The 27,641-nt window shown below is 34.7% G+C and overlaps 1 protein-coding gene across 2 annotated transcripts in view; it reads left to right on the forward strand.

The window, feature by feature from the left end:
• Window positions 1-1,327: 1,327 nt before the first annotated feature.
• The window catches only part of MUSK (muscle associated receptor tyrosine kinase), a 131,689-nt gene continuing 105,375 nt past the window's right edge, over window positions 1,328-27,641 (forward strand). For both annotated transcript variants that reach the window (XM_019033160.4, XM_063696989.1), the window contains exons 1-3: window positions 1,328-1,478; window positions 15,239-15,365; window positions 19,684-19,835. In XM_019033160.4, coding sequence (XP_018888705.2) covers window positions 1,400-1,478; window positions 15,239-15,365; window positions 19,684-19,835 — 358 coding nt within the window. In that variant the 5' untranslated portion in view covers window positions 1,328-1,399. The remainder of the gene's footprint in view (window positions 1,479-15,238; window positions 15,366-19,683; window positions 19,836-27,641) is intronic.

Below are 27,641 nucleotides of genomic sequence, written 5' to 3' on the forward strand. Positions count from 1 at the left end.
AACTACTTTAAATTTCATATGGAACCAAAAAAGAGCCCATATAGCCAATGCAATCCTAAGCCAAAAGAACAAAGCTGGAGGCATCACACTACCTGACTCTAAACTTCTATAAATGAACTCACGAGGCCAAAGAATGAAGGAGACACCAACACAAGGGCGAAAAAAATAAAAACAATATGATCAGTGCAATGGTAGAGATGTGCACAGTATATTATGGAAACACAGAGAAGATAAACGTAACACAGCTTTTGGAAGACATGGAATTTTTCTCCCAGGAGGATAGGATGATCAAGCTGAGAGAGGTGTGAACTGAGTGGAAAGGAGGGGAGTAGTATTCCAAGAGAAGCAAACAGTATGAGCAATTCATGGAGGTAGGAAAGCTGTATACAGGGAACCATCAGCAGGTTGTTGAATATAGGAAGCTGAATGAGGCTGGGCACAGTAGCTCACGCCTGCATTCCCAGCACTTTAAGAAGCCGAGGTGGGATCATCGCTTGAGGCCAGCAGTCTGAGACCAGCCTGGGCCCCATCTCTACAAAAAATAAAAATAAATTAGCCTGCTGTAGTGGCAGGTGCCTGTAGTCCTAGCTACTCTGAAAGGATCACTTGAGTCCAGGAGGCTGAGGTTGCAGTGAGCTATGATTACCCCATTGCACTCCAGCCTGGGCAACAGAGCAAGACCCTGACTCTGAAAAAAAAAACAAAAAGCAAAAACAGGATCGTAAAAGACAATACTAACATACAACAAAGCATGCAGATTCCAGTAAAGCCTGTCATATTAGGCAGATTAGGCAGGTTTAAATATATTTTTATGTGATGATGAGCCCTTAAAGGCTTTTGAGCAGGAGGGACTATCTGAAAAAAGATAGAGAATGGTTAAGATCCAAGACAGAGAGAAGGTACAAGGACTATTTGGTTGATAAAATCAGTAGGAATTGGAATGGGCTGAATGTGGGAGTGGGGGTGGGGTGAGAGATGGGGAGGAGTGAAGACTGAATAGACCCAGATTTCTGGTTTGAGTCCGGGAGAGGTGGGGTGCTGAATTCGAAGGTCAGGACACCTATACCTCTGGGAATACAGCGATGGTTGCAAAAGGCATCTGGTATTGTCCTTCTGCCACTGTCTTAAAAGGGATTCTAAAGGGATTTTCTTGCCCTTGTTCCTCCAGCCCTACACTTGCATTACTGGCCTACGTGGATGCTCACCAGCTGGCTGTGTCCATCATTGCAGCCAAGTCTGAGAATTCCTGATTATACTTAGAGCCTGTGGAGCTGCTGACACAAACAGTCATTAGCAGACGACCCTTTTGCAACAAAGTATGCTTTAAAATGTAAACTGTGGAGGCATTTTCCTTGCGTTGTCCAGAAGGAACTTCGTCCTGCGTGAGCCTGGATTAATCATGAGAGAGCTCGTCAACATTCCACTGGTACATATTCTTACTCTGGTTGCCTTCAGCGGAACTGAGAAACTTCCAAAAGGTTGGTTTCAGCAATCGTGTCTTCTTGTTGTCTTGTCATGGTTGTAAAGTGTGTGTATATGAGATATGACCAAGACTGATTTATAGTATGGTGGGCTTGGGTTTTACTTGAAGAAGTAAGGGTGAAATGTATGATGAGGGAGGAAATTATACACATAAGCAATTGGTTGATGGTCTCTCTACCAATATTTTACTCCAAAGTTCTGCAATAAAGGCTTAGCCACATAGTGCATGCAGAGCTCTGACTTCTAGGGCAAAACATAAGCATGTACACTGCAAGTTATCAAGGTCTATTTTGTTTATGCGTATGTCAGATTTCAGGGTGGTCTAAGTGGATGATGAAAACCTTTTCGCATCAGGTTTGCCAGGAATAGAATCAACCCCATTCTCAGACATCCAGAGCATTTGCTTCTGAATAAAAATCACTTTTATTTTCAGTTTTAGCTTTGCCAAACTCTTAATAAATATTCTAGTTGCTAAAAATTGGAAATACAGAAAGACGTACACAATTTGCCTGTGTAACAAACCCGGAAGACAATGGATTTTAAATAACTTTGAGGCTGGAGTCATGATTTGGCTTGGCAAGAGACTGCAAAAGTTTTTTTCAGAGCCTTTGGAATGTACCGGAAATAACACCACCTCAGGGGAAAGGAAAGCAACTTAAGAAACTGACAAACACCTGTTGCAGTAGCAAGAATGTCCAGTGATACAGTTTCTGGCCAGTGTATTATGAAACTGGGACTAGCGTATTTGAAATCAGAAAGACTGGAAAGTATGTGATTTGCAAAGTGACTAAGGGTATCATTGAAATCTTTTTTTAAAAAGACGTGAGAAAGCAGATCGAGTGGTATCAATACAAGAGTTCTCAAATTTAATGTTATACCATAGAGTAAAAAGAGATTTTTGCTTCAGGACATGTTCAAATTAATCATTTTCCCTTTATATTAATCAAAGCACTGAAACAGTTTGTACTGTGTAGATAAATGAAGGTGGTATCTGTATATAGATGCAAAATGTATCTTTAGATTTTGTGGTAAAGAATTTTCAAATTAAATGTTATACAATAGAGTAAAAAGAGTTTTTTGCTTTAGGACATGTTCAAATTAATCATTTTCCCTTAATATTTAATCAAAGCTCTGAAAGTTTGTAGTGTGTAGATAAATGAAGGTGGTATCTGTATATAGATGCAAAATGTATCTTTAGATTTTGTGGTTCACTAAAAATTCTGGAGCCATAAGGTCAAAGTTCACATGCAAATAAGATGCAGTTTCTTCACAAACAATCTGATTTCACAGATTTTTTTGTTTCATTTTGTTGCTTCTCTTTTTCCATTTTACTTGAGTATAATGGTATCTTCAAATGTATTTAAACATTTAATTTCTAATGAATACTTTAAGGCATCTACAGATAAAAGAGGCTCTAGATCTTTTCAAACAGCTAATAATAGTCAGAAAGACTTAACATTGGCTTCAGATTATTTTAATACTTCCTGATCAAACAACGGATGTCCGGTAAGGCCCCACCTGGATGTTTGAACGTATGGGTTGTCTTAAGTATTATTTGTATATTTCTAAACCACGCAGTTACATAAAAATGATAGGGTTAAATACTAAAATACAGTCTTATAAAGAGCAGGACAATTGATTTTGATGATTCAAATAAGGATTTGTTTTACACACACACAAAACCCCCAAAATCTCTCTATCTGAATAAGTCTTAATTTATATTCTAGAAAGAATTGATTTTCCTTTCCAAACTTTACAAATAAAGCCCTTAATTCAAATGCACACTATCTGTATTTTGAAAATATTGAAATATAGTGGCATAGAGATAACAAAGCCAAACACCCTGACTTTTAAATAAACTAACCAGATCATTCACCCAATTTCATTTCTTATAATTTATTTACTACTAGAATTAGGTTTTAAAATCAAAAAATTTAAGCAATTTTTTCTCAGTCTATTGTACTGTAAAATCTAAATTAGTATGAGTTTAACATCACCCTTAGCCAAAACACTATGTCTAGGAGAACAAACATTTATTTACTACATACATACAGCAGTTCTGAGAATAACTAATATCATGAAAGCATAATCCTTAAAATTTTAAATGTTGAAGGGTGAGGAATACATTGGTAGAAAAGAACCACAATAAAATATTATTATTTTCATTATTATTATTATTATTTGAGACAGAGTCTCGTTCTGTTGCCAGGCTGCAGTGCAGTGGTGTGATCTCAGCTCACTGCAACCTCCTCCTCCCAGGTTCAAGCAATTCTCCTGCCTCAGCCTCGCAAATACCTGGGACTACAGGTGCAAGCCACCACACTCGGCTAATTTTTATATTTTTAGTAGAGACAGGGTTTCACCATGTTGGCCAAGATGGTCTCCATCTCCTGACCTCGTGATCTGCCTGCCTCGGCCTCCCAAAGTGCTGGGATTACAGGCATGAGCCACCGCGCCAGCCATTATACTACTGAAACTAATAAAAATGGCCCACCCAAACTATTTCTACTATTTCTAGAAAACTACTGTTTTCCCTATTCTTGGCAGACAGTAATAACAAAAAGAGATTTTTAGATAATATGCTTCTTCCTAAGTCCTTTATCATGAATGCATAAAGGAAATTGTATAATATGTATTACCTAATAAATTGACATATTTAAAATAACACAAAAGTATTCAGGGGATTATTTTCTGACTTTCTGCACATCATTTTTTGATAAAAATTAATATCCAACTTTGTAGAATTAATTGTTCATAGTTTTCATTTTAGTTTAATTAAGACTACTAATGCCCAAAGATAAGGGGAAGAATCATTGTGTTTCTGAATCATTTCAACTAGTGATATTTTCAATGATGAATTCAGTGCCATAACCCAAGTAGTAGAATTCCACAAACTGTCATTTATGAAAGTAGCCAATGTTCCACTAGATAATTGGCTTAACTACATACATCAATAACATTTAATGCTTTATTAGGGAGTATTAAATGTATGGTGCAATGTTAGATTCTGCAGGAGCATAAGAGTTCATGTAAGCAGCTCTGGATTTGCTTAATATGCACAAAGAACTGTCAAAAGTCTCACTTTCAAAATACCCTACTTACTACAATACGTTGAAGTGTTTGAGCGTAAGTGATTTTATCTTTAGATAGATTTGAATAACCTCTTCTTTTAAATTGTATGTATATAAGGATAGGATTCACAGATTTGACATATGACTAAGTCATGACTGACACAGCTGTCATTGAAATCCAGGACACACAGTCCTGGATGAATATTTTATATTGACATGCATCGAAAGAGTTAACTCATTGCATGTTTGAGTAAACAGAGTTGCTTCAAATATTATTGACCTTAAAGAAAAGAAGGAAGGAGCAGAAATTTCAAGATCTCTTTAAACTCTACCTTATTTCCAAAGGTAAATGAAGTAGGCAGCTTCTCAGTGAAATAAAACCTGATGTCGTTAAAGGAGAGTAACAAGTGAGGGGTGGAAAGGGGGCCTGAAAGGAGTGGCTGTATTCAGGAAGATGAGAGGATCACATGGGCCATGCTGACGACCCAGCTGGGGCTAGGAACTGCAGCTTTCTTTATAGTGCCCCTGACCTGAACATTTGCTGCACTATACCCAGCAGTGCTATGTGAACATAGGGTAGGGAGGACAGATGGCTGGATTAATTCAGGATTGGCACTTTCCAGGGTCAGTACAGCTAAAGAACTAGAGAGTAAAGGAGTTGGAGTTATATGGCAGCGTACCATGAGATACAGATTGGATCATGAAGAAAGTAAAACAAGGATATTTAATGCTTGGAAGAGAAGGTTAAAAAGTTTAACCAACCCCAAAGTGTTTTGTTGTACTAAAAAAAATACTGCATTCGTAATGTTAGAGAAACATGAATATTTTCCAAGTCAGAGCCCTAATTTTACTAAAATAGAAAGGAGCAAATACACCTTGTTTCTTTATGTACCCAATCATTGGGTCATGTCAGTCAAAAAATAATCAATCAAAAGTTGGTAAGTCAGTAGTCACATGCGAGAGCCCATAAAATACAAAGGAAAGGTAATGTCATGTCCTTCTCATCAAGCAGTTGATATCCAAGTCAAGCTTTTCTTCGGGTCCAGAAAAGGATTGTGTTCATTTTCATGTATTTGTTATTCATGTAGTCCTTGGATTGAGAGAAGAAATAGTGCCCTAGTTTAAACAAGCTCTGGCTGAGATGAAAGCTGGATAGTAGAATGAAAGTAAACAAGAGACAGTGTGCTGTGTCAACAAATATCATTAAATACAACTGATCCATGTGATTGTGTCAGTGAAACTGGAAAGCAGATTTGGATAACTGGAAATATGGGCAATGTGGACTTGGCATTCTGTGTGTAGAAACTGATATTGATGTACATCTTCTCTTTATCCATCTCTGCATAATCAGTATGATCTTGAAGATGCAGTATGTCTTAGAGAAAGGAAGTATAAACCAACTTTAACCCTGAAGTTCAGCTAGTTCAGCTCTATCACTTCCTATTTTTGTGATATGTAGACAAGTTGTGCAACCATTTTTAGTCCCCATTTCTGGTCTGCAAGTGGAAATATTAATAGTAACTACCTTTAGGTTTTTTTGTGTTAAATAAGATAATGAATAAAAAGTATAATGTATGGCACATACCAGATTCTTAATCACTTTTAGATGCTAATATTAGTAAAAACAGTCAAACTTCACACAAGACTGTTATGTCACTGAATCTTACGGGAAGGTGTTAACTTAATAAAGTTCTTAGTAACACCTTCCATATTTCTCCATGTCTATTTTCCAAGACATTCTAAGACTTACTTCTTTGATCTTAACTGATCTCAACAGTTCATGTGACACCTCCACTGTGTCACCTCATTGGAAAGATAACATTAATAGTAAGTCTATTACCTCTGCCACTTCTGCATCTGTGTATTGAGTGAAAATAACACCAGTGCATAAAGTTTCTCTCTTATAAAAGTAGCACATGGTATTTAAGATTGATTTTGAAAATGCAAAATACATAAAGTTTAAGACAGAAGAAGTCATCCATACTTCCAGGACTATTAACACATTGGCATATTTTCTTCCATTTTTTTCTACATATTTTTTAAAGTCCTTATTAACATTGTGCTGCCTGCTATTTTTACTTAGCACTAAAGCATAAGCATATTGTGTATTATTAATAATCTTCAAAACATCATGTGTGGTGACTAAGTAATATTCTGTTTAGATAACAGTGTGCTAGTATATGTTTAACATTCACCTCACTGATAAAAAAAAAGACGTGGATTTGTTGCTCTTGTTTATTTCTGCAGTATAAATACTCTATAGTAAAAAACTCTATTATGTCTGTGGCCAGTCTCAAGCTACTATCAAATAATGAGCACTGAGTTGGGAAATAGCATGTGTAGTAGCATCCTTCATATATTATTTCTACCACACAGATACATTACAGATAACCTCAAGAACTTATATAATAATAAAATGTAGTTAAATCATTAGGAATTTCAAGTATTAATACTTTGTTTTTAATATATTTGATTATAAATGTATACAACTTAGTTTTTAATAATGATTGTATATAACAATCACCTCTCAAAATTCCTAAAAAATTACCAAGTGGCTCTTGCAAAGCTGCGGAAGACAAAACTTGTGTGCCTCAATCTTCTCCTACTTGACTACGATTAATAGAATTTAGTACAATTGATCTGTTTTCTGCAGTAAAAGTCACCTATATGCCTTTCTATATGTGAGATTATTTCCTTAGGATAGATTCCCGGAGATGATGATGATGATGATGATGATATTATTATTATTTTAGAGATAGAGTCTTGCTCTGTCACACAGGCTGGAGTACAGAGGTGCAATCACAGCTCACTGAAGCCTTGAACGCCTAGGCTCAGTTGATCCTCCCACCTCAGCTTCTTCCCAAGTAGCTGGGATTACAAAGTGTGTGCCACCACGCCGGCTAATTTTTAAATTTTTTGTAGAGATGTGGTTTCTCTGTGCTGCCCAGCCTGGTCTCCAACTCCTAGGCTCAAGTGATCCTCCCACCTCGGCCTCAAAAGCGCTGGGATTACAGACATGAGCCACCAACCACACCCAGCCTGAGATAAAATATTAACGGGATAATAAATTTGAATGTAATAAAGACAAGGAAAACAATCGAACAGCCTGGGTTTCTTTTTCTAAATTATAGAATCAAGTAACATTTGCACAGTGCTCCATGTGGACCAAGGACAATTTTAAATGGTTTCCATTTATTTATTCCTTGCGACAAGCTTATGTGGAGGCTATACATTATCTCCATCTATAGCTGAGACACTGAGGTTAAGTGTGGTTAAGTGACTTGCAGAGCGGGTAAGTGATGGAGCTGGGATGTGAATTCAAGTCCTGTGCCACATTGCCTCTTTTTTATTTTTTATTTTTTTATTTTTTTTTGAGACAGAGTCTTGCACTGTCGCCCAGGCTGCAGTGCAGTGTCACGATCTCAGCTCATTACAAGCTCTGCCTCCCTGGTTCATGCCATTCTCCTGCCTCAGCCTCCCGAGTTGCTGGGACTACAGGCGCCCGCCACCACGCCCGGCTAATTTTTTGTATTTTTAGTAGAGATGGGGTTTCACCCTGTTAGCCAGGATGGTCTCGATCTCCTGATCTCGTGATCCGCCCGCCTCGGCCTCTCAAAGTGCTAGGATTACAGGCGTGAGCCACCGCGCCTGGCCGCTACATTGCCTCTTAATGTGTAGTTGCTCAATAGTCTTCCCTTTTTTTTTTTTTTTTGGGGGGGACTGAGTCTCACTCTGTCGCCCAGGCTGGAGTGCAGTGGTGTGATCTCGGCTCACTGCAATCTCCACCTCCTGGGTTCAAGTGATTCTCCTGCCTCAGCCTCCCCGAGTAGCTGGGATTACAGGCCTGCACCACCACACCCAGCTAATTTTTGTATTTTTGGTAGAGATGGGGTTTCACCATGTTGGCCAGGAATCTCTTGAACTCGTGATCCTCCCCGCCTCGGCCTCCCAAAGTGCTCAGATTACAGGCGTGAGCCACTGCAGCTGGCCTAGTCTTTCTTTTTAAACAGTAAAAGCATTCAACATCATCAATTAACCTTTGGGCTCATTGTTAACCACACTCCACAAGCTTAATAAAATATTGTTTTTGTTCTTTATCTCTCAATATCTAGATGATTATACTATTAATTGCTTATTTCATTCATTCGTTGTTTAGAAAATAACTTTTTATTGAGATTGACTTTCTCAAACTTTATGAATTATAAGTTTGCTTCCATTGCATTTTGAAAATTAACATTTCTTTGGCATTCTATCTGCTACAATTTTTTCTATTATGAAAGCAATATGCATTCATTTTTTTAAAAAATCCTGTAAGATACAGAAAAACAAAAATATAAAATTATACATAATGCTCATAGCAAGGGATAAGTGCTCTTAGCATTTTGCTATTCATTCTTTCAGTCTCTTTCTCTCATATATGTGTGTGTGTATATATAAGCGTATATATGTTGTATATATACACATACACACACATATATAATATATAATATATATTATATGTATGTGTATGTGTATGTATGTAATTTTATTTTTTAAATTTTAAGTTCTGGGGTACAAGTGCAGGATGTGCAGTTTTGTTACATAGGTAAACGTGTGCCATGGTGGTTTGCTGCACCTATCACCCATCACCTAAATAACTGGGCTCAGCATGTATTAGCTATTCTTCCTAATGCTCTCCCTCCCCCAATCCCACCTGCTGACAGGCCCCAGTGTGTGTTGTTCCCTTCCTTGTGTCCATGTGTTCTCATTGTTCAGTTCCCACTTATAAGTGAAAACATGTGGTGTTTGCTTTTCTGTTCCTGCATTAGTTTGCTGAAGAGAATGGCTTCCAGCTCTATCCACGTCCCTGCAAAGGACATAATCTCATCCCTTTTTATGGCTGCATAGTATTCCACGGTGTATATGTACCACATTTTCTTTATCCAGTCTATCATTGATGGTCACTTGGGTTGCCTCCATGTCTTTGCTATTGTGAATAGTGCTGCAGTGAACATAGGTGTTCATGTATCTTTACAAATTTCAGAGGCTGTTACTTCATTGAGGAAAGAGAAGCATTTAAATAAGAAGCTCTCTCTTCAGCTGCCTACCAGCAAAGGGGAAAAACCTACCTCTCTGCATCCATCTTGTCCTCCTTCTCCCTCACTGTGCTTTAAGAGGACTTTCTCTTCCCATCCGTGGTTAACCTGTCTTTCTTCTTCTGAGCCCCACATTTATCTGCTTTCTCAGGGACCTATTTCCCTCAATTATCTCCTGTTTTTCTCCAATGTCCTACATTTTTGCTTCTATTAGGTGCTTCCAGTCAGCATTTAAACCCACTCTTGTCACCATACTCACCTCCAGCACCATGCAGCCCCTTTCTTCCCTTTTATTGCTAAACTCCGCTGCAAAAAGATGTCTTCCCTCTCCTCTTAGTTTCCACTTCCTTATCACAACCTAACCCCCACCACTGCAATCTGGCTTCCGCCAAATCTGCAAGCACCAAAATCAACATGACCTCCTCATCAGGAAACTCAATGGGCACTTTTAGGTCCTTATTTAACTTAACGTCTTGGCAGCATTTGATTCTCCCTCTTTTGTGAAACGTGTGCTACTCTTGGGCTCTGCCAATAGCCTCCACTGGCTTTGCTTACAGCTCTGATTTCTTCCTCTCAGTCTCTTTTCTAAACTCTTCATTCTCCCACCCATCTTTTATAAATGTTTGTGTTTTCTTCTAATTGGCTTAGGGCACCAGCCTCCCTCCGTCTTCAGGCTTTCACGGGTACCGTTTCCTCTGCCTGGAACACTCTTCTCTCTCCACTGCACCAAGCCGAATTTGAATCATCCTGTGAATGTGTGTGAATGTATTGTGTAGTTTTTTTTTATTCCTAGCTTTATCAAGTTCAGTGGTTGAGAAACATTATTTATCATGTTAAAGAAATACTATTATATTCCGACTCTACTAATGGTTTTCAAGGAGGGAATGGATAGTTAACTCTGTTACTGCCTTTTTGACTGTGATAGGTATCTTTTAAACTATGACTATCGTAAATCCTGTTTAAAGGACTTTTCTATTAAATTATCCTTATATTTTTGCAAGGATTTTTTTTCTGCCTAAATGCATAGTAATAATTTTGAAATTTATGATTTACCTTAATTTGCTTTTTAAAATTTTACTTTAGGGCTTTACATCCTGCTTGACTTACATTAGCATTGTTTTATTCCAAAGATTGATTTGAGAAGCTTTCTATATTTTATATTCCCTATAGCTTTTGTTTGTTTGTTTTTGAGACAAGGTCTTTCTCTGTCACCCAGGCTGGAGTGCAGCAATCACAGCTCACTGCAGCCTTGACCTCCTGGGCTCAAGTGATCCTCCTGCCTCAGGCTCCCAAGTAGCTGGGACTACAGATGTGTGCCACCTGTACCCGGCTAATTTTTTTATTTTTGTATTTTTTGTAGAGATGCAGTCTTGCCATGTTGCCCAGGCTGGTCTCAAAACACCTGGATCCTTCAGTGGATCCTTCTGGGCTCAATGGATCATCCTGCCTCAGCCTCCCAAAGTGTTGAGATTACAGGTATGAGCCACTGCACCTGGCTCCTTGTAGCTTTTATGTAACTGGAGACTTAATTCTTTCTTAAGAGTTTTTTAAAACTTATCTGAAAAACTGTGGGGCATTGTATTTTTTTCAGAAGTGTTCTTTGATAATCTAATCTTTTTCTTCTGTGAGTATTGTTGATGATTTTACCCCACCCTTTACTACATGTGAACAATTTTGTTTTTAAAATTCTTAATTCTTTAGATTTTCGTTTTTAAATATTCATTTCTGTTTAGCTCTGTTGAATTGTGGTCCAAGAATGTGACATACAATCTATGTTTTTAAAATTTATTTAAGCTTTAATTTTCATGGGCATTTGAAAATATGTGTCATCTATCAGGGCTTACAGTTGATGTGCATATCTGTTTAATTAATTTTACTAATTGTTATTCTGTTTTACTACATATATAATTATATTTTTGTCTTTTGATCTATAAACAGGATTGGGATTTTTTGTGTTTTTTTAACTATCTTTTTATTGTCTATTTCTTACAGATTTTATTATGGTTAGAAAATATAGACTATATAAAATCAATTCTTTCAGCTGGGTTAAAATCTCCTACGTAGCTTTGTATATTTTCTTTATGTTTGAATGTTTCATCTATGCATCATTTACAAAATGTATTCTGTAATTGTTTCATTGTTTTATAAATGTACATTATATCTAGTGTTAATTTTGATGTTTACATCTTCTATATCTTTACTGTAGTTCTGTTTGATATATTAGTGTCTGAATGAGATCTCTGAAAGGGTTACACTATGCTAAAACATTTCTCCATGTACTCTTGCGATAATTTTACTTTTGGGTTTGAGTCCATATTTTTAAATAATTAAGTTTCATGATTGCCATATCTTTTTATGGCTTGTTCCTTTTATCATTAAGCAATGTTTCTTTTTTTCTTATAAATGCATATGCCCCTATATTACATTTTTCTTATATTACTATTGCTATGTCACTTTCTTTGGGATATCGTTTGCTTTATACATATTTTCCCTCCCCTTTATTTTTAACATTTCTGTTTCATTTTATTTAGGTGTGTCTTTTGTGTTTGATAGCATCTGTCATTTCATAGGTCAGCTTATACCATCGGCACTTACTGTGATTTCTGGTATATTTGGACTTGTTTCTTCCATATTATTTTATGTCTTCTGTTAACCATGCTTTTTCTTGGCTTATTTATTCCTCCTCTTCTTCCTGTTTGTTTTTGCTTTTGTTTTTGATTGATAAAGCCTTTCTGGTACCTCTTTTTTTCTCCTGTTGTTTTGGAAGTTTTGAATTTTATCTATTTTTTAGTAGTAACCATTAGTAAGGTTTTAACATAATCATTTAACCATAGATGCTTCTTTCTGTTTGAAGTTATTCAATATTTCTGTCCTCTTGTTGTTTATGGCAAAGAGCTTAGCATTTTTTAACTACTTAGCATTTTAAACTTCTTTCCCGAACTTTGATCTTATAATTGTTTGTCTAGAATTTAATTCCACTCTTTTTAAACACAGAAATTCGTGATTTTTTAATATTCCATAGTGTGTTAAAATTGCAATGGTATTTCACCACCATTTATGCTATTGTTTTTTATAACTCACCCCTTTCTTTCTGGTATAAATTATTCCTTAGTGAGTTTATTTACTCTAGTAACTATTTCAGAGAAAGTCTGTGAGTGGTAAACACTCTCAATATTTGTTTATAAGTGTTCTGGCTTTAAAATTATTACCTAAGCTAGCTGTATAATTCTAAGCTAACAGTTATTTTTACTCAGTCATGTAAAGGTATTAGCCTATTATTGCCTTTTGGTATCAATTGCTGTTGCTGAATAATCTCAGGTTACCCAAAATTGGCGTTCCTATTAAGGAATTAAACTTTTTCTTTCTGGTAGAGTTTAAGATTTTATTTATCTTTAATTTTTACAGTTTTAATTCAATGTGTCCAAGTATGAATTTTTCTTTTTTTCTTTTTTTTTTTTTTTTCCTTCTGAGACAGAGTCTTCCTCTATCACTCAGGCTGGAGTGCAGTGGTGGGATCTCAGTTCACTGCAGCCTCCACCTCCTGGGTTCAAGCGATTCTCGTACTTCAGCCTCCCACATAGCTGGGACTACAGGTGTGCGCCACCATATCCAGCTAAATTTTTTGTATTTTTAGTAGAGACAGGGTTTCACCATGTTGGCCAGGCTGGTCTTGAACTCCTGAGCTCAAGTGATCTGCCCTCCTCGGCCTCCCAAAGTGCTGGGATGACAGGTGTGAGCCACCATGCCCATCTGTATTTCTTTTTTAAATCTGTCTTGTCATTTGGTGGGTACTTTCGACCTTAATATTCCTGGGTTTGTTTTTCAGTTTTGAAAAGTTATCAGCCATTTATCTCTTTATATATTGCTTCTAGGCTGCTCCCCTCTTTTATTTTTCTCAAACTTCTATCAGAGGTGTATTAGTGCCTGTCACTGTATACTTTATATCTCCTAACTATTCTTTAATAGTGTCCATGTCTGTATTTCTTTATATTATGTTCTGTATATTATAATGATCCTTATGATATATATATCACATATATGATATATATATAATGATCCTTATATATTATAAGGATCGTGATAATATATATTATAAAAATTATTATAATATATATTATCACGATCCTTATAATATATATTATAATGATTATTCTGTTGAAAAGCTGGGAAGAAAGTGGCCCTGATGACTGTGTATAAGATGTCATTTTACATAAAAATTCTGCTTATTTCAACTACTATGTTTCAACTTTTTTATTTACTCCTTTTGTGAAGGCCTTATAAATACAGTTTTGTTCATTTAAACAGTACATCAGTCACTGTGCTCACCCTGGGAATTAAAAGATGTCTAAAACGTGATCCCTGACCTAAAGCTCAAGGTTTTAATAATTGAGTGTGGGACAAAGACGTAAACAGATCATTTTAATAGTATCTGTGTGACAAGTGACATTATAAGAATGACATTTCAGGATAACTTAAGGTTAAGGAAAGGGGCATTTGGGTCTGCCTAGCATGTCAGGGAAAGTGGAAGGAGATGGATGCTTAAACTGAATCGTAAAAGACAAAATAACATTAGCAAGGGAGATATGGGGCAAGTAAAACACTCCCACTCACCATTTTTTTTCACTCTCAGCAGATGAGTTTGCCTTTGACTTTACCAAAAAATAATAATAATAATAATAAGGTTTATTCAGAAAGTGGATGTATCTTTTATGGCCAAACAATGTGCCAGTCTGTTCTAGATGCTCTATAAGTCTGTCACTGACTATTTCACCTCTAAACGTCAATCATACTACTTATTTGGCTTTGATGTATACCTTGCCCTTTAACTGAAGCGACCATATAATTTACTGTATAAATGCAGGTAGCCCTCATTTCACAGAGGAGTGAGAAAAAAGAAAGGACCATGTCTATAGCCTTTCCTCCCGTTGTCTTAAAAAAAATAAAATAGAACAAAACAGCTTTGAGATCTAATTCACATACCGTGCGCTTTACCCATTAAAGTGTACAATTCACAAAGTGGTGTCTCTTCATTTTCTAGTTGTATGCCAAAGTGAATTCTCTATGAATCTGATGAAGCTTAAGCTTCAGATTCTCTCATTTGCAGGAGCCCTTTCTAAGACCTTCAGTGGGCTTTAGCAATGTGCTTTTATGAGTGTCTATTTTTATAAAATTAGGGGAAAATTGTTCTTAAAAAACAATTTTTTAAATTATTATCCTTTTCCACCCTGACTTCCCTTCAGACTCACTTCCCTTTATGCTGATGATATTGGGGTGGACACAGACATTTTGTATTCATAATTTTATATTTTTTCTTTAAAAAATACACTCAAATTGCACAAACTTGGGCCCCATAAAACTTGGATCTGCCTCTCCTCATATATCATAAACTCTAAGCCCTGCTCTCCTGAGAGACTTCTCTTTTGATTTTCAAATGCCTAGTTTGGAAGTAGAAACAACATTCTTTACATAAGCTCTTCCTTTCTTTTGGCAAATTTCTACTCTGGGGAAACAGAATTCTCATTCAGGTATGTAATGGCTTCTGACTGCTTAAGGAAGGGTTAGTAAACAAAATTCTAGAATGTTCTCTTTTGATTTCTCCTTTCCTTTCAGCTCCTGTCATCACCACTCCTCTGGAAACAGTGGATGCCTTAGTTGAAGAAGTGGCTACTTTCATGTGTGCAGTGGAATCCTACCCCCAGCCTGAGATTTCCTGGACTAGAAATAAAATTCTCATTAAGTAAGTATTCCACATTTTAATTTTTTTAAATTTTTGTGGGTATACAGTAGGTGTATATATATGTATATATTTATGAAGTAGATGAGATGTTTTGATACAGGCATGCAATGTAAAATAAGTACCTCATGGAGAATGGGGTATCCATCCCCTCAAGCATTAATCATTTGAATTACAAACAATCCAATTACACACTTTAAGTTATTTTAAAATGTACAACTAAGTTATTGTTGACTGTAGTCACTCTGTTGTCTTATCAAATAGTAGGACTTTTTCATTCTTTCTATTTTTTTTGTACCCACTAAACATCCCCTACTCCCCCCGATCCCTGTACTACCCTTTCCAGCCTCTGGTAACCATCCTTTTACTCTCCATGTCCATGAGTTCAATTGTTTTGATGTTTAGATCCCACAAATAAGTGAGAACATGCAATGTTTGTCTTTCTGTGCCTGGCTAATTTCACTTAACATAATGATCTCCAGTTCCATCCATGTCTTTGCAAATGACTGGATCTCATTCTTTTTATGGCTGAATAGTACTCCATTGTGTATATGTACCACATTTTCTTTATCCATTCATCTGTTAATGAACACATAGTTTGCTTTCAAATCTTAGTGACTGAAAACAGTGCTGCAACAAACATAGGAGTATAGATATCTCTTTGATATACTGATTTCCTTTCATTTGCTTATATATGCAGCAGTGGGGTTGCTGGATCATATGGTAGCTCAATTTTTAGTTTTTTGAGGAAACTTCAAACTATTCTCCATAGTGGTTGTACTAATTTACATTCCCACATCAACAGTGTACAAGGATTCCCGTATCTACACATCCTTGCGAGCATTTGTTATTGCCTGTCTTTTGGCTATAAGCCATTTTCACTGAGGTGAGATGATATCTTATTGTAGTTTTTATTTGCATTTCTCTGATGATCAGTGATGTTGAGCACTTTTTCATATGCCTGTTTGCCATCTGCATGTCTTCTTTCGAGAAATTGTTCAAACTTTTTTGCCTATTTTTGATTGGATTAATAGATTTTTTACTATAGAGTTGTTTGAGCTCCATATATATTCTGGTTATTAATCCTTTGTCAGATGGGTAGTTTGCAAATATTTTCTCCCATTCTATTTGTTGTCTCTTCACTTTGTTTATTGCATCCTTTGCTGTGCAGAAGGCCTTTTAACTTGATGTGATCCCATTTGTCCATTTTTGTTTTGGTTGCCTATGCTTGTGGGTATCTCTCAAGAAATTTTTGCCCAGACCAATGTCCTGGAGAGTTTCCCCAATGTTTTCTTGGAGTAGTTTCATAGATTGAAGTCTTAGATTTAAATCTTTAATCCATTTTGATTTGATTTTTGTATATGGAGAGAGATAGGGGTCTAGTTTCATTCTTCTGTACATGGATATCCAGTTTTCCACACATCATTTACTGAAGAGACTGTCTTTTTCCCAGTGTATGTTCTTGGTACCTCTGTCAAAAATGAAATGAGTTCACTGTAGGTTCATGAATTTATTTCTGGGTTCTCTATTTTGTCCCATTGGTCTATGTGTCTCTTTTGATGAAAGTACCGTGCTGTTTTGGTTACTCTAGCTCTGTAGTATGATTTGAAGTAAGGCAATGTGATTCCTCCAGTTTTTTTCTTTTTTCTTTTGGCTATTCTGGGCCATTCGTGGTTTCACATAAATTTTAGGATTTTTTTTTTCTATTTCTGTGAAGAATGTCATTGGTATTTTGATAGGAATTGCATGGAATCTATAGACTGCTTTCGGTAGTATGAACATTTTAATAATATCGATTCTTCCAATCCATTAATATGGAATATTTTTCCATTTTTTTGGTGTCCTCATGAATTTCTTTCATTGATGTCTTACAGTTTTCATTATAGAGATCTTTCACTTCTTTGATTAATTCCTAGCTATTTAATTTTATGTGTGGCTATTGTAAATAGGATTATTTTTAAATTTATTTTTCATATTGTTCATTGTTGGTATATACAAATGTTACTGATTTTTGTACGTTGATTTTGTATCCTGCAACTTCACTGAATTTATCAGTTCTAATAGTTTTCTGTGGAGTATTTAAGTTTTTCCAAATATAAGAGCATATCATTTGTAAACAAAGATAATTCTTCCCTTCCAATTTGGATGGCCCTTAATATCTTTCTCTTGTCTGATTGCTCTAGGTAGGACTTCCAGGACTGTGTTGAATTAACAGTGGTGACAGTGGGCATCCTTGTTGCATTCCAGACTGGAGGAAAGGCCTTCAGTTTTTCCCCATTCAGTATGATACTACTAGCTGTGGGTCTGTCGTATATGGCTTTTATTATTTTGAGGCATTTTCCATCTATTTTTTTGAGGGTTTTTATCATGAAGGGATGCTGAATCTTTATCAAATGCTTTTTCAGCATATATTGAAACAATCATATGTTTCTTACCCTTCATCTGTTGATATGATGTATCACATTGATTGATTTGCATATGTTGAACTATCCTTGTATCCCAGGGATAAGTTTCACTTGGTCATGATATATGATCTTTCGAATGTATTGTTGAATTTGGTTTGCTAGTATTTTGTGCAGACTGGATAGGCCGAGAATCCCAAATCATCAAGTCCTGGTTCCTTTTTTGCTTAGCAGTTTTTCCCACTTATCTTTTCCTCTTGAATTTTACTATAACAAGCAAAAAGAAATGAGGCCGCAGCTTTGACACACTGCTTAGAAATTTCCTCAGCTAAATATCTGAGTTCATCATTCACAAGCTTTGTTTTCCACATAACTGCAGGACACCATTCAGCTAAGTTCTCTGTCCTGCATAACAAGGATCCCCCTTTCTTCTTTTCCCAGTAGCATGCTCTTCATTTCCATCCAAGTCCTCACCAGTAGTGCTTTGAACATACATATTTCTACGAACAGTCTGTTTATGATAATTTAGGTATTCTTTAAGATGATGTAGATTTTCTCTACCATGCAACTCTCTTCCTTCCAATTCCTCAGGAGCAGAATCATTAACACACGTATTTCTATTAACAGTCTCTTTGAGGAAATACAGGCTTTTTGTAGCATGCTTTTCAAATTTTTTTCGGTTCTAACTATTCATCAATTGTAAAGCCACATCCACATGTTTAGGGATTTGTTGCAGCAGCACCACACTTCCAGGTACCAAAACCTGTATTTATTTCTTGTCCTTGCCGTAACAAATTACCACAAACTTAGTGGCCTAAAACAACATAAACGTAGTATGTTACAGTTCGGGAGGTCACAAGTATGAAATAAATCTCTCTGGGCTAAAATCAAAGTGTTGGCAGGGCTGAGTTCCTTCTGGAGGCTCTAGGGAAGAATCTGATTTCTTGCCTTTCCTAGCTTCTAGAGGCCACCTGCATTCCTTGGCCCCCTACTCCACTTATAAGGCTAGCAACGGCACTACTCTGACCTCTGCCTCCATTGTCATACCTCCCTTTATCAATCTGCCTCTCTCTTCCATCTTTTAAGGATACTTATTATCACACAGGGCCCATTCGAATAGTCCAGAACACTCCATTTTAAGATTCTTAACATCTGCAAAATAAGGTAACATATTGACAGATTTTGGTGATTAAAACAAGAACCTCTGTGGGAGTGTTATTCTGCTTACCACACGCATTTGGCATAAAAAAACTCTTATTTGGTTAAAAGAAACTCTCTTTTATGTTGCTGCTTCTCTTCCTATTTCTTTCTATTGCCCTAATTCCCTTCTCAACAAATGGTTCGCATATAATTAAATAGATAATATATGTAAAGCATATATTTTTATAGTTTGAAATTGTTTTCCTCCCGTATGTATCCCAAGTAACTAGAAGTGTGCCTGGCACTTGTTAGCATTCAGTAAGTAATTGTTTAATGAAAGAATAAATATTCAACTAATCATTAGTTACTTCTGTAAGTAATTAACCCTTTCTGTTCATCGTATTTATACATATGCATGTTCATTATCTATTAATAGCTGCTACTTCCCAGAACTTATTGGGAGAAGACACCTATATCTTGGTTTTATATGCTTTCCTGAATAAAGTAAACTTTACATTTTGTCTTATCAGTAGGCATCACCCTTTGAAAGCATTTTTGAAGGACTATGGTACTTTGACTATTGAAGCCTAAGAAAGATGAGAATATAATGTTAGCTTTATATTATCAAGTAAGGTTATTCTATTATTCAGAACTCACTCAAGTTTCCTCTCACCTTTATTCTACTTCCTCATTAACAAGTCATCGGTTTCATACATTAATCATGGCAAAAAAAATCACAGAGGAAGCACTAATCTGTCATTTTTTTCTGTGACCTGCAGGCTCTTTGACACCCGGTACAGCATCCGGGAGAATGGGCAGCTCCTCACCATCCTGAGTGTGGAAGACAGTGATGATGGCGTTTACTGCTGCACGGCCAACAATGGTGTGGGAGGAGCTGTGGAGAGTTGTGGAGCCCTGCAAGTGAAGATGAGTGAGTGGGAAAGAGATTTGTCTATTGATTTGAAAGTTGACTTGGTACACTTAGTTTTGTATTTATTTTTTACATTTTTTTTTGAGACAGAGTCTCACTCTGTTGCTCAGGCTGGAGTGCAGTGGCATGATCTCGGTTCACTGCAACCTCCACCTCCTGGGTTCAAGTGATTCTCCTGCCTCAGGCTCCTGAGTAGCTGGGACTACAGGTGCATGCCACCAAGCCCAGCTAATTTTTCTATTTTCAGAAGATACAGGGTTTCACTATGTTGGACAGGCTGGTCTCGAACTCCTGACCTCTGGTGATCCGCCTACCTTGGCATCCTGAAGTGCTGGAATTACAGGCGTGAGCCACTGTGCCCCCCCTGACTTGGTACACTTTAAAACAGTCAGTAAATAGAGATTTTCTCAGGCCTGGTGATTCAGCAGTGAGACAAGTTCAAGTTCAAGCACAACCCTGAGGCCAATTAATCCCACACCTCTTATGCCTGCTATCAACCACTACCCTAAGGCAAGCCTCTCAATTCTCTATCCTCTCCCATTTTCTTACCTTCACTCATCTCCTGACTTCTTCCACCCTGAATTCTTTCACCAGGAAACCTTCCTCTGAAACATTTACCCTACACCTGTGAAACACAACCAAACACCCTTTTTATTTCTAACCTCTTTGCAGACACTTCTACCCTTTTGCTTTATTTCAAATTTGATATTCTTCTGAGTGATTTTCTGCTTCAGTGGAAGCTGTTCTATTTTCTCCACTTCATGTCTACAAGACTGCCAAACACTAGTAGGTAATCTCCCAGCCCTCAGTGTTGCTTTTAAACCATTCTATTTTGTATTCCTATACAAAATCTTTCCTCTGATGAGGGCTTATGCCATTCTGACCTATCTTTTCTCTAACTGTATTCATCATGTCATCTACTCTTCTAGGCACTTCCCCATATTTATTAAAAACTTTGATTCCAGGCTTACTATCTTTCTATCCATCTCTACTCCTGCAATTACCCTAAGAAATTTTAACAGCCATGAAATAGAACCACTAGCCACTTAATTCTCACAATTCCTTGACCTCCACAAATCCAGTGATGTTTGTCTTTTTTTTCAATTTTAAGGCTCATACTTTTAATCTCTATGTACACACGTATGTAGTCGTTAAGGTAAGTCTGCCACTGTGAGGAAAGGTAGTTTCATTTTATTTTTTTAACTTTCATTTTGAGTTCAGGGGTACATCTGCAGAATGTGCAGGTGTTTTACATAGGTAAACATGTGCCATGGTGGTATACTGCACAGATCATCCCATCACCTAGGTATTAAGCCTAGCATCCATTCTATTCTTCTTGATGTTCTCCCTCCCCACACCAACACCCCCGACAGGCCCCGTGTGTGCTGTTTCCCCCCATGTGTTCATGTGTTCCCATCGTTAGCTCCCACTTATAAGTGAGAACATGCAGTGTTTGGTTTTCTGTTCCTGCATTAGTTTACTGAGGATAATGGCTTCCAACTCCATCCATGTCCCTGCAAAGGACATGATTGCATTCCATTTTATGGCTGTGTAGTATTCCATGGTGTATATGTACCACATTTTCATTATCCAGTCCATCATTAATGGGCATTTAGGTTGTTTGTGTTAACTGTTTTATTGTTTTTTTGTTATATATATTTATATATAAATATATGTAAATATATATTTAAATATAAATACATATATGTAAATATATACAAATATATATTTAAATATATAAAAACATATTTAAATATAAATACGTATAACTATATATTTAAATATAAATATATAACTATACAACTATATATAACTATATATAACTATAGCTATATATTTATATATTTAAACATATAGTTATATAGTTTATTTATATAAACTATATAAATAAACTATATATTTATATTAAATATAAATATAATATATATATTTATATTTTATATAATATATAATATATACATATATACTATATAAATATATAAATATATAGCTATATATTTATATTTAAATATATATTAAATATATAGCTATATATTTATATTTAAATATATATTAAATATATATTTAAATATAAATATATAGCTATATATAAAAATACATGTTTATATATAATATATGTAAAAAATATAAAAATATGTAAAAAATACTTATTTATATATAATATATGTAAAAAATATAAAAATATGTAAAAATACATATTTATATATGTAAAAAATATAAAAATATGTAAAAATACATATTTATATATATAACTATATATAAATATATAGTTATATATAGTTATATATATTTATATATTATATATTTATATATTTTTTATATATTATTTATTATATAATATATATTTTAGTATATATAATATATTATATATTAGTATAGATTAGTAATATACTATATAATATACATAGTATATTATAATATATAACTATATATTTATATATAAATATATAACTACATATTTATATATAAATATATAACTACATATTTATATATAAATATATAACTACATATTTATATATAAATATATAACTACATATTTATATATAAATATATAACTATATATAAATATACAACTATATATAAATATGTAGTTATTACATATTTATATATAAATATATAACTACATATTTATATATAAATATATAACTACATATTTATATATAAATATATAACTATATATAAATATACAACTATATATAAATATATAACTATATATAACTATACATAGTTATATATAGTTATATATAAATATATAACTATATATAGTTATATATAGTTATATATATTATATTATATATTATATATTATATATATAACTATATATTATATATAGTTATATATAATATATAACTATATATTATATATAGTTATATATAATATATAACTATATATTTAAATATATAAATATGTAACTATATTTATATATAACTATATATTTAAATATAAATATAAATATATATTTAAATATAAATTATATAAATATACATAAAAATACATATTTAAATATAATATATAAATATATTAAATATAAATATATATTTATATATTATATATTATATTATAAATATTATAATTATATATAATATATATTATAAATATATAAATATATATTATATATATTAATATAAGTATAAATATATAAATATATATTATATATTGATATAAGTATAAATATATAAATATATAATATATATTAATATAATTATAAATATATAAATATATATTTAAGTATAAATATATAAATATATATTTAAGTATAAATATATAAATATATATTTAAGTATAAATATATAAATATATATTTAAGTATAAATATATAAGTATAAATATATAAATATATAAGTATAAATATATACATATATAAGTATAAATATATAAATATATATATAAGTATAAATATATAAATATATATTTAAGTATAAATATATAAATATATATAAATATATGAATATATATAAATATATATTTAAGTATAAATATATATTTAAGTATAAATATATATTTAAGTATAAATATAGAAATATGTATAAATATATATTTAAGTATAAATATAGAAATATATATAAATAAGTATAAATATAGAAATATATAAATATATATTTAAGTATAAATATAGAAATATATATAAATATATAAGTATAAATATATAAATATATATTTAAATAAGTATATATATAAATATATATATTTAAATAAATATATATATATTTTTTGAGACGGAGTCTCGCTCAGGCTGGAGTGCAGTGGCGTGATCATGGCTCACTGCAACCTCTGCCTCCTGAGTTCAAGCAATTCTCCTGCCTCAGCCTCCCAAGTAGCTGAGATTAAAGGCATGTGCCACCGGACCCTGCTAATTTTTGTATTTTTGGTAGAGTCAGAGTTTCGCCAAGTTGGCCAGGCCAGTCTCAAACTCCTAACCTTGAGTAATCTGCCTGCTTTGGCCTCCCAAAGTTCTGGGATTACAGGCATGAGCCTGTTTGTGTTAACTCTTTATCAGCGTACCCAATCGATGACTCACTCTTGGCCTTGTCACCCACTGGAAGTAGTCTGCATTTAAAATCTTCAGCTTCAGTATGTCACTCTCATCATGGACATTTTTTGGTACAGCCTTGTCAGATGAGCAAAACAGTTTCCCATACTCATGATTTGCCTCCAAGTAGAGTTTGTGGGCACAAACTTCCATTGTCTCCTTCTCAGCTAACAACAGTGTCTCAGTCTCTCTCATTCTCCTACTCTTGCTATACAACCTCAACATCACCAGCACCATCATGTTCTCTTACCTTGATTCGTCTCTGTTCTCCTTTCCATTGATTCCCCAATGGGGCTTTTATTTCCTTCCATACTGAGTTCTTTCTTCTACCTGGTGATGTATCATCAAACACTGCCTTACCAGCGTATTTAAATCTCATGGCCTCCTGTCCTGTAAGCATCTGCTACTTGCAAACTGTCAATCTTACAATGATGTAACCTTCATCTTCTCTTCTCTGACATGCTTATAACCATACATACGGGCACCACACAAATTAGAGGAATTTAGGTCTACTTGGGACATTTATTTTTAGTTTTTGTGTTGTTGTCTTTCCTCATTATTTCTTATCTTTTGTTATTTTGCTGGAGGAAATCATTAGGTACTTTTTTCAGAGTGTGAAGATGTAAAATATTTCCTGAATTTGTGCATGATTGGAAGTCTTCATTTTGCTCGCATTGTTGGATAATAATTTTGCTGCATGCAGAATGAGAGTTTTAAAAGCCCTTTTCTTTAGTTTTAGTAGATATCCTCTGTTGCAGATGAGAAGTCTTTTTCTTATTTCTTTACAAGTAAATCTGATGTCTCTTTTAAAAAGTTTAGGATTTTTCTTTTTTTTCTAGAGTTCATAAATTTCACAAATTGACAAGAATATATTAGGTGTATTTTTAAGAATTATTGCTACTCAGTTTTAGGTGGGCCTTGTTTTTTGTTTCTTTGGTTGGTTGGTTTTTGTTTTGTTTTGGTTTTTTTGAGAGAAGATCTCACTCTGTAACTCAGGCTGTAGTGCAGTTGTGTGACCATGGCTCACTGCAGCCTTGACTGCTTGGGCTAAAGCAATCCTCCTGCTTCAGCCTCCCAAGTAGCTAGGACTACAGGCATGAGCAACCATACCAGGCTACTTTTATTTATTTATTTACTTTTTTTTGGTAGAGATAAGTTCTCAGTATGTTGCATATACTGAGTCTTGAACTCCTGTGCTCAAGTGATCCTCCCACCTTGGCCTTCCAAAGTATCGAGATTATAGGAGTGAGCCACTGCACCCAGCCTAGGTGGGCCTTTTTGATCTAAAGACCAAAGCTTTTTTGAAAGGTACATTTTCTCTATTTTTTTTCTTTTTTCTTTCTCTATGACTTCAAATTTTTCTCCTCATATTTTCTGCATGTCTTAATATTCTACTCTCTTGAAGATTCCTTTTACTTTTTCTTCATATTATGAATGTGGTCTCCAGTATGACTATTCTGTCATTCTGAGTGTTTTGGTCTTAAAAACTATATTTTTAATTTCTAAGAATTTCCTTGATGTCTCTGTTGTCATAACAAACTCACTTGTATGATACAATATTCACTTAAGCTTCTAAGGATATCACTAGTGCATCTTTTAAAAAGACATTTTCTTTTTTCCCCTGCATTACTTTTATTTTCTTCAGAAAAAAAAAATTGATTTTGTTTGGGTTCCATCCTTTTATGTTTACAATTTTTCTCAAATTGATCTTTTATTTTTTGATCATAAATATACATGGAGTGTTCAGTTAATTAGGATAAAAAGCTGGTGGGAATAGCATGACTTTATGGAATACTGATTTGGTACTTACTGTGAGTAAGTAGGTGGGGATCTGCCTATATGCAGGCTTCCCTTCAGTATGCAGAGAAGTAAGAAATCAAATAAGGAAGTTGGAATGTTCTCATTTGCTAAATAATGAAGACTTCATTCTGAGGATGAAACACATTCAAGTATTTCCTTACTTCGTGACACTACCTTTCTTTTGAATGTTTTGCATATTCTCTCTGGCCCAATTGTTCTTGATTTGGGTTCTATACTAAATCCCCTTTTCTTTTCTTGCCTTCTTTTTTCCAACCTCTCCTTTGGAGATCTCATCCATTCATGTGGATATACACCGGTGTGGCCATTCCAATTGCTAAAATTTTGGAATGCTTCCATACTTCTTGGAAAGATCTGTTTTATAAGGCTCCTGAGATCCCCCAACCCCTATCACTACTCCAGCTCTCTTAAGCCCTCCCCCAAGAGCTCCCTCCCCTAAATTCCTAATGGTCCATCAGCTAAAGTCTCAATGCTGGCACAGCGGGATACTTCCAGCATCCTGCTTTAAGGTGACCAGTTCTGATTGGTCAGTACTTATGACTCCACCCTGAATCATGTTCCCTTACAGTGGGGATCCATGGCTATGGGTCAATACCCTAGTCATTCCTAGTTGACTTTACATTCAATTTCCCAAAAGGGAATTCCTCACCCCTCACCTAACAGATGACCAAGATATCATGTCACTGAGAAGACAGGAGTTTTTTGCTTTAAGCAAAGGTCTTTACCTAAGACATTATCTGTGCCTCAGCTTTACCATAGAGATCTTGTTCAGGGAACCTATGGAAGGCATAGATAACACTTTATTTGACTGTCATAGGAATATCAAGTGCTCAGCTAAGTTTTTCCCAGCAACTGTATGACAATACAACTCACAATTGAGGAACCTGGCCAGTACTGTATTTACATGTAGGTATTTACACTTTATCAGAAGGAGAGTTGTATGCTATAGATAGCAGGCAAAGTAATAAAGTTGTTATTTTCCTATATTTTAAAGCCTTTCTTGTATTTTTGCTATAACACAGGGCCACAGGAACTCTAAATGGCAGTGAATGCTTAGATTAAAAACCAACAGGTCTCACGCCTGTAATCCCGGCACTTTGGGAGGCCGAGGCGGGCAGATCACGAGGTCAGGAGATCAAGATCATCCTGACAACAGGGTGAAACCCCGTCTCCACTAAAAATACAAAAAAAAAAAAAAAAAAAAAAAAATTAGCCGAGTGTGGTGGTGGGCGCCTGTAGTCCCAGCTACTCGGGAAGCTGAGGCAGGACAATGGCATGAACCCGGGAGGCGGAACTTGCAGTGGGCCGAGATCGCGCCACTGCACTCCAGCCTGGGCGACAGAGCGAGACTCCGTCTCAAAAAAAAACAACAACAAAAAAACCCAACAGGTCATGAAAGCTTTGCAAGTATCTCTTACCACCAACAACACCAAAGCCCCCACTCCTCTCCCTCACATTGAAGTAGAAGAAAACAAAGTCCATATTTCATGCCTTCCTTTGTCAAAATAACAAATTGGTTACGGCACATGTCCTGCAAGAAATAAAACGTGTCCATTGCTCAGTAGTCTCTCTTGCGAAGTCCGCCTCTGTATCTGTAACGTAAAATTCCTAAGGACATAAATGTAGTTTTAACTATTTTACGAATAGTACTAAAATAACTGGCATCCTGAACTTATCAATTCTTTTGTATATTAGATTTAATAACTTTCTTTGAAAGTTTCATATTTGAGAATAAAAATTAACTGGCATAAACTATTTCTTCTGAAAGATTAAAAGTGTTTGAACAGTAAATTACATGTTTGCTTCACAGAATTGAGTCCCCCCAAATTGTATGACAGAATTTCTTCTGATTGTTAATATAATAATATCTGGTTTACTTTCTAGAGAATGAATGTATTTAATTAATAATCATCAAATTTAATAGTCAAATTAAGATGGAAGCTAAAGGGAAAATAGGT

This window comes from Gorilla gorilla, chromosome 13 (genome assembly GCF_029281585.2).
Source record: "Gorilla gorilla gorilla isolate KB3781 chromosome 13, NHGRI_mGorGor1-v2.1_pri, whole genome shotgun sequence".
Classification (NCBI taxonomy): Eukaryota; Metazoa; Chordata; class Mammalia; order Primates; family Hominidae; genus Gorilla; species Gorilla gorilla.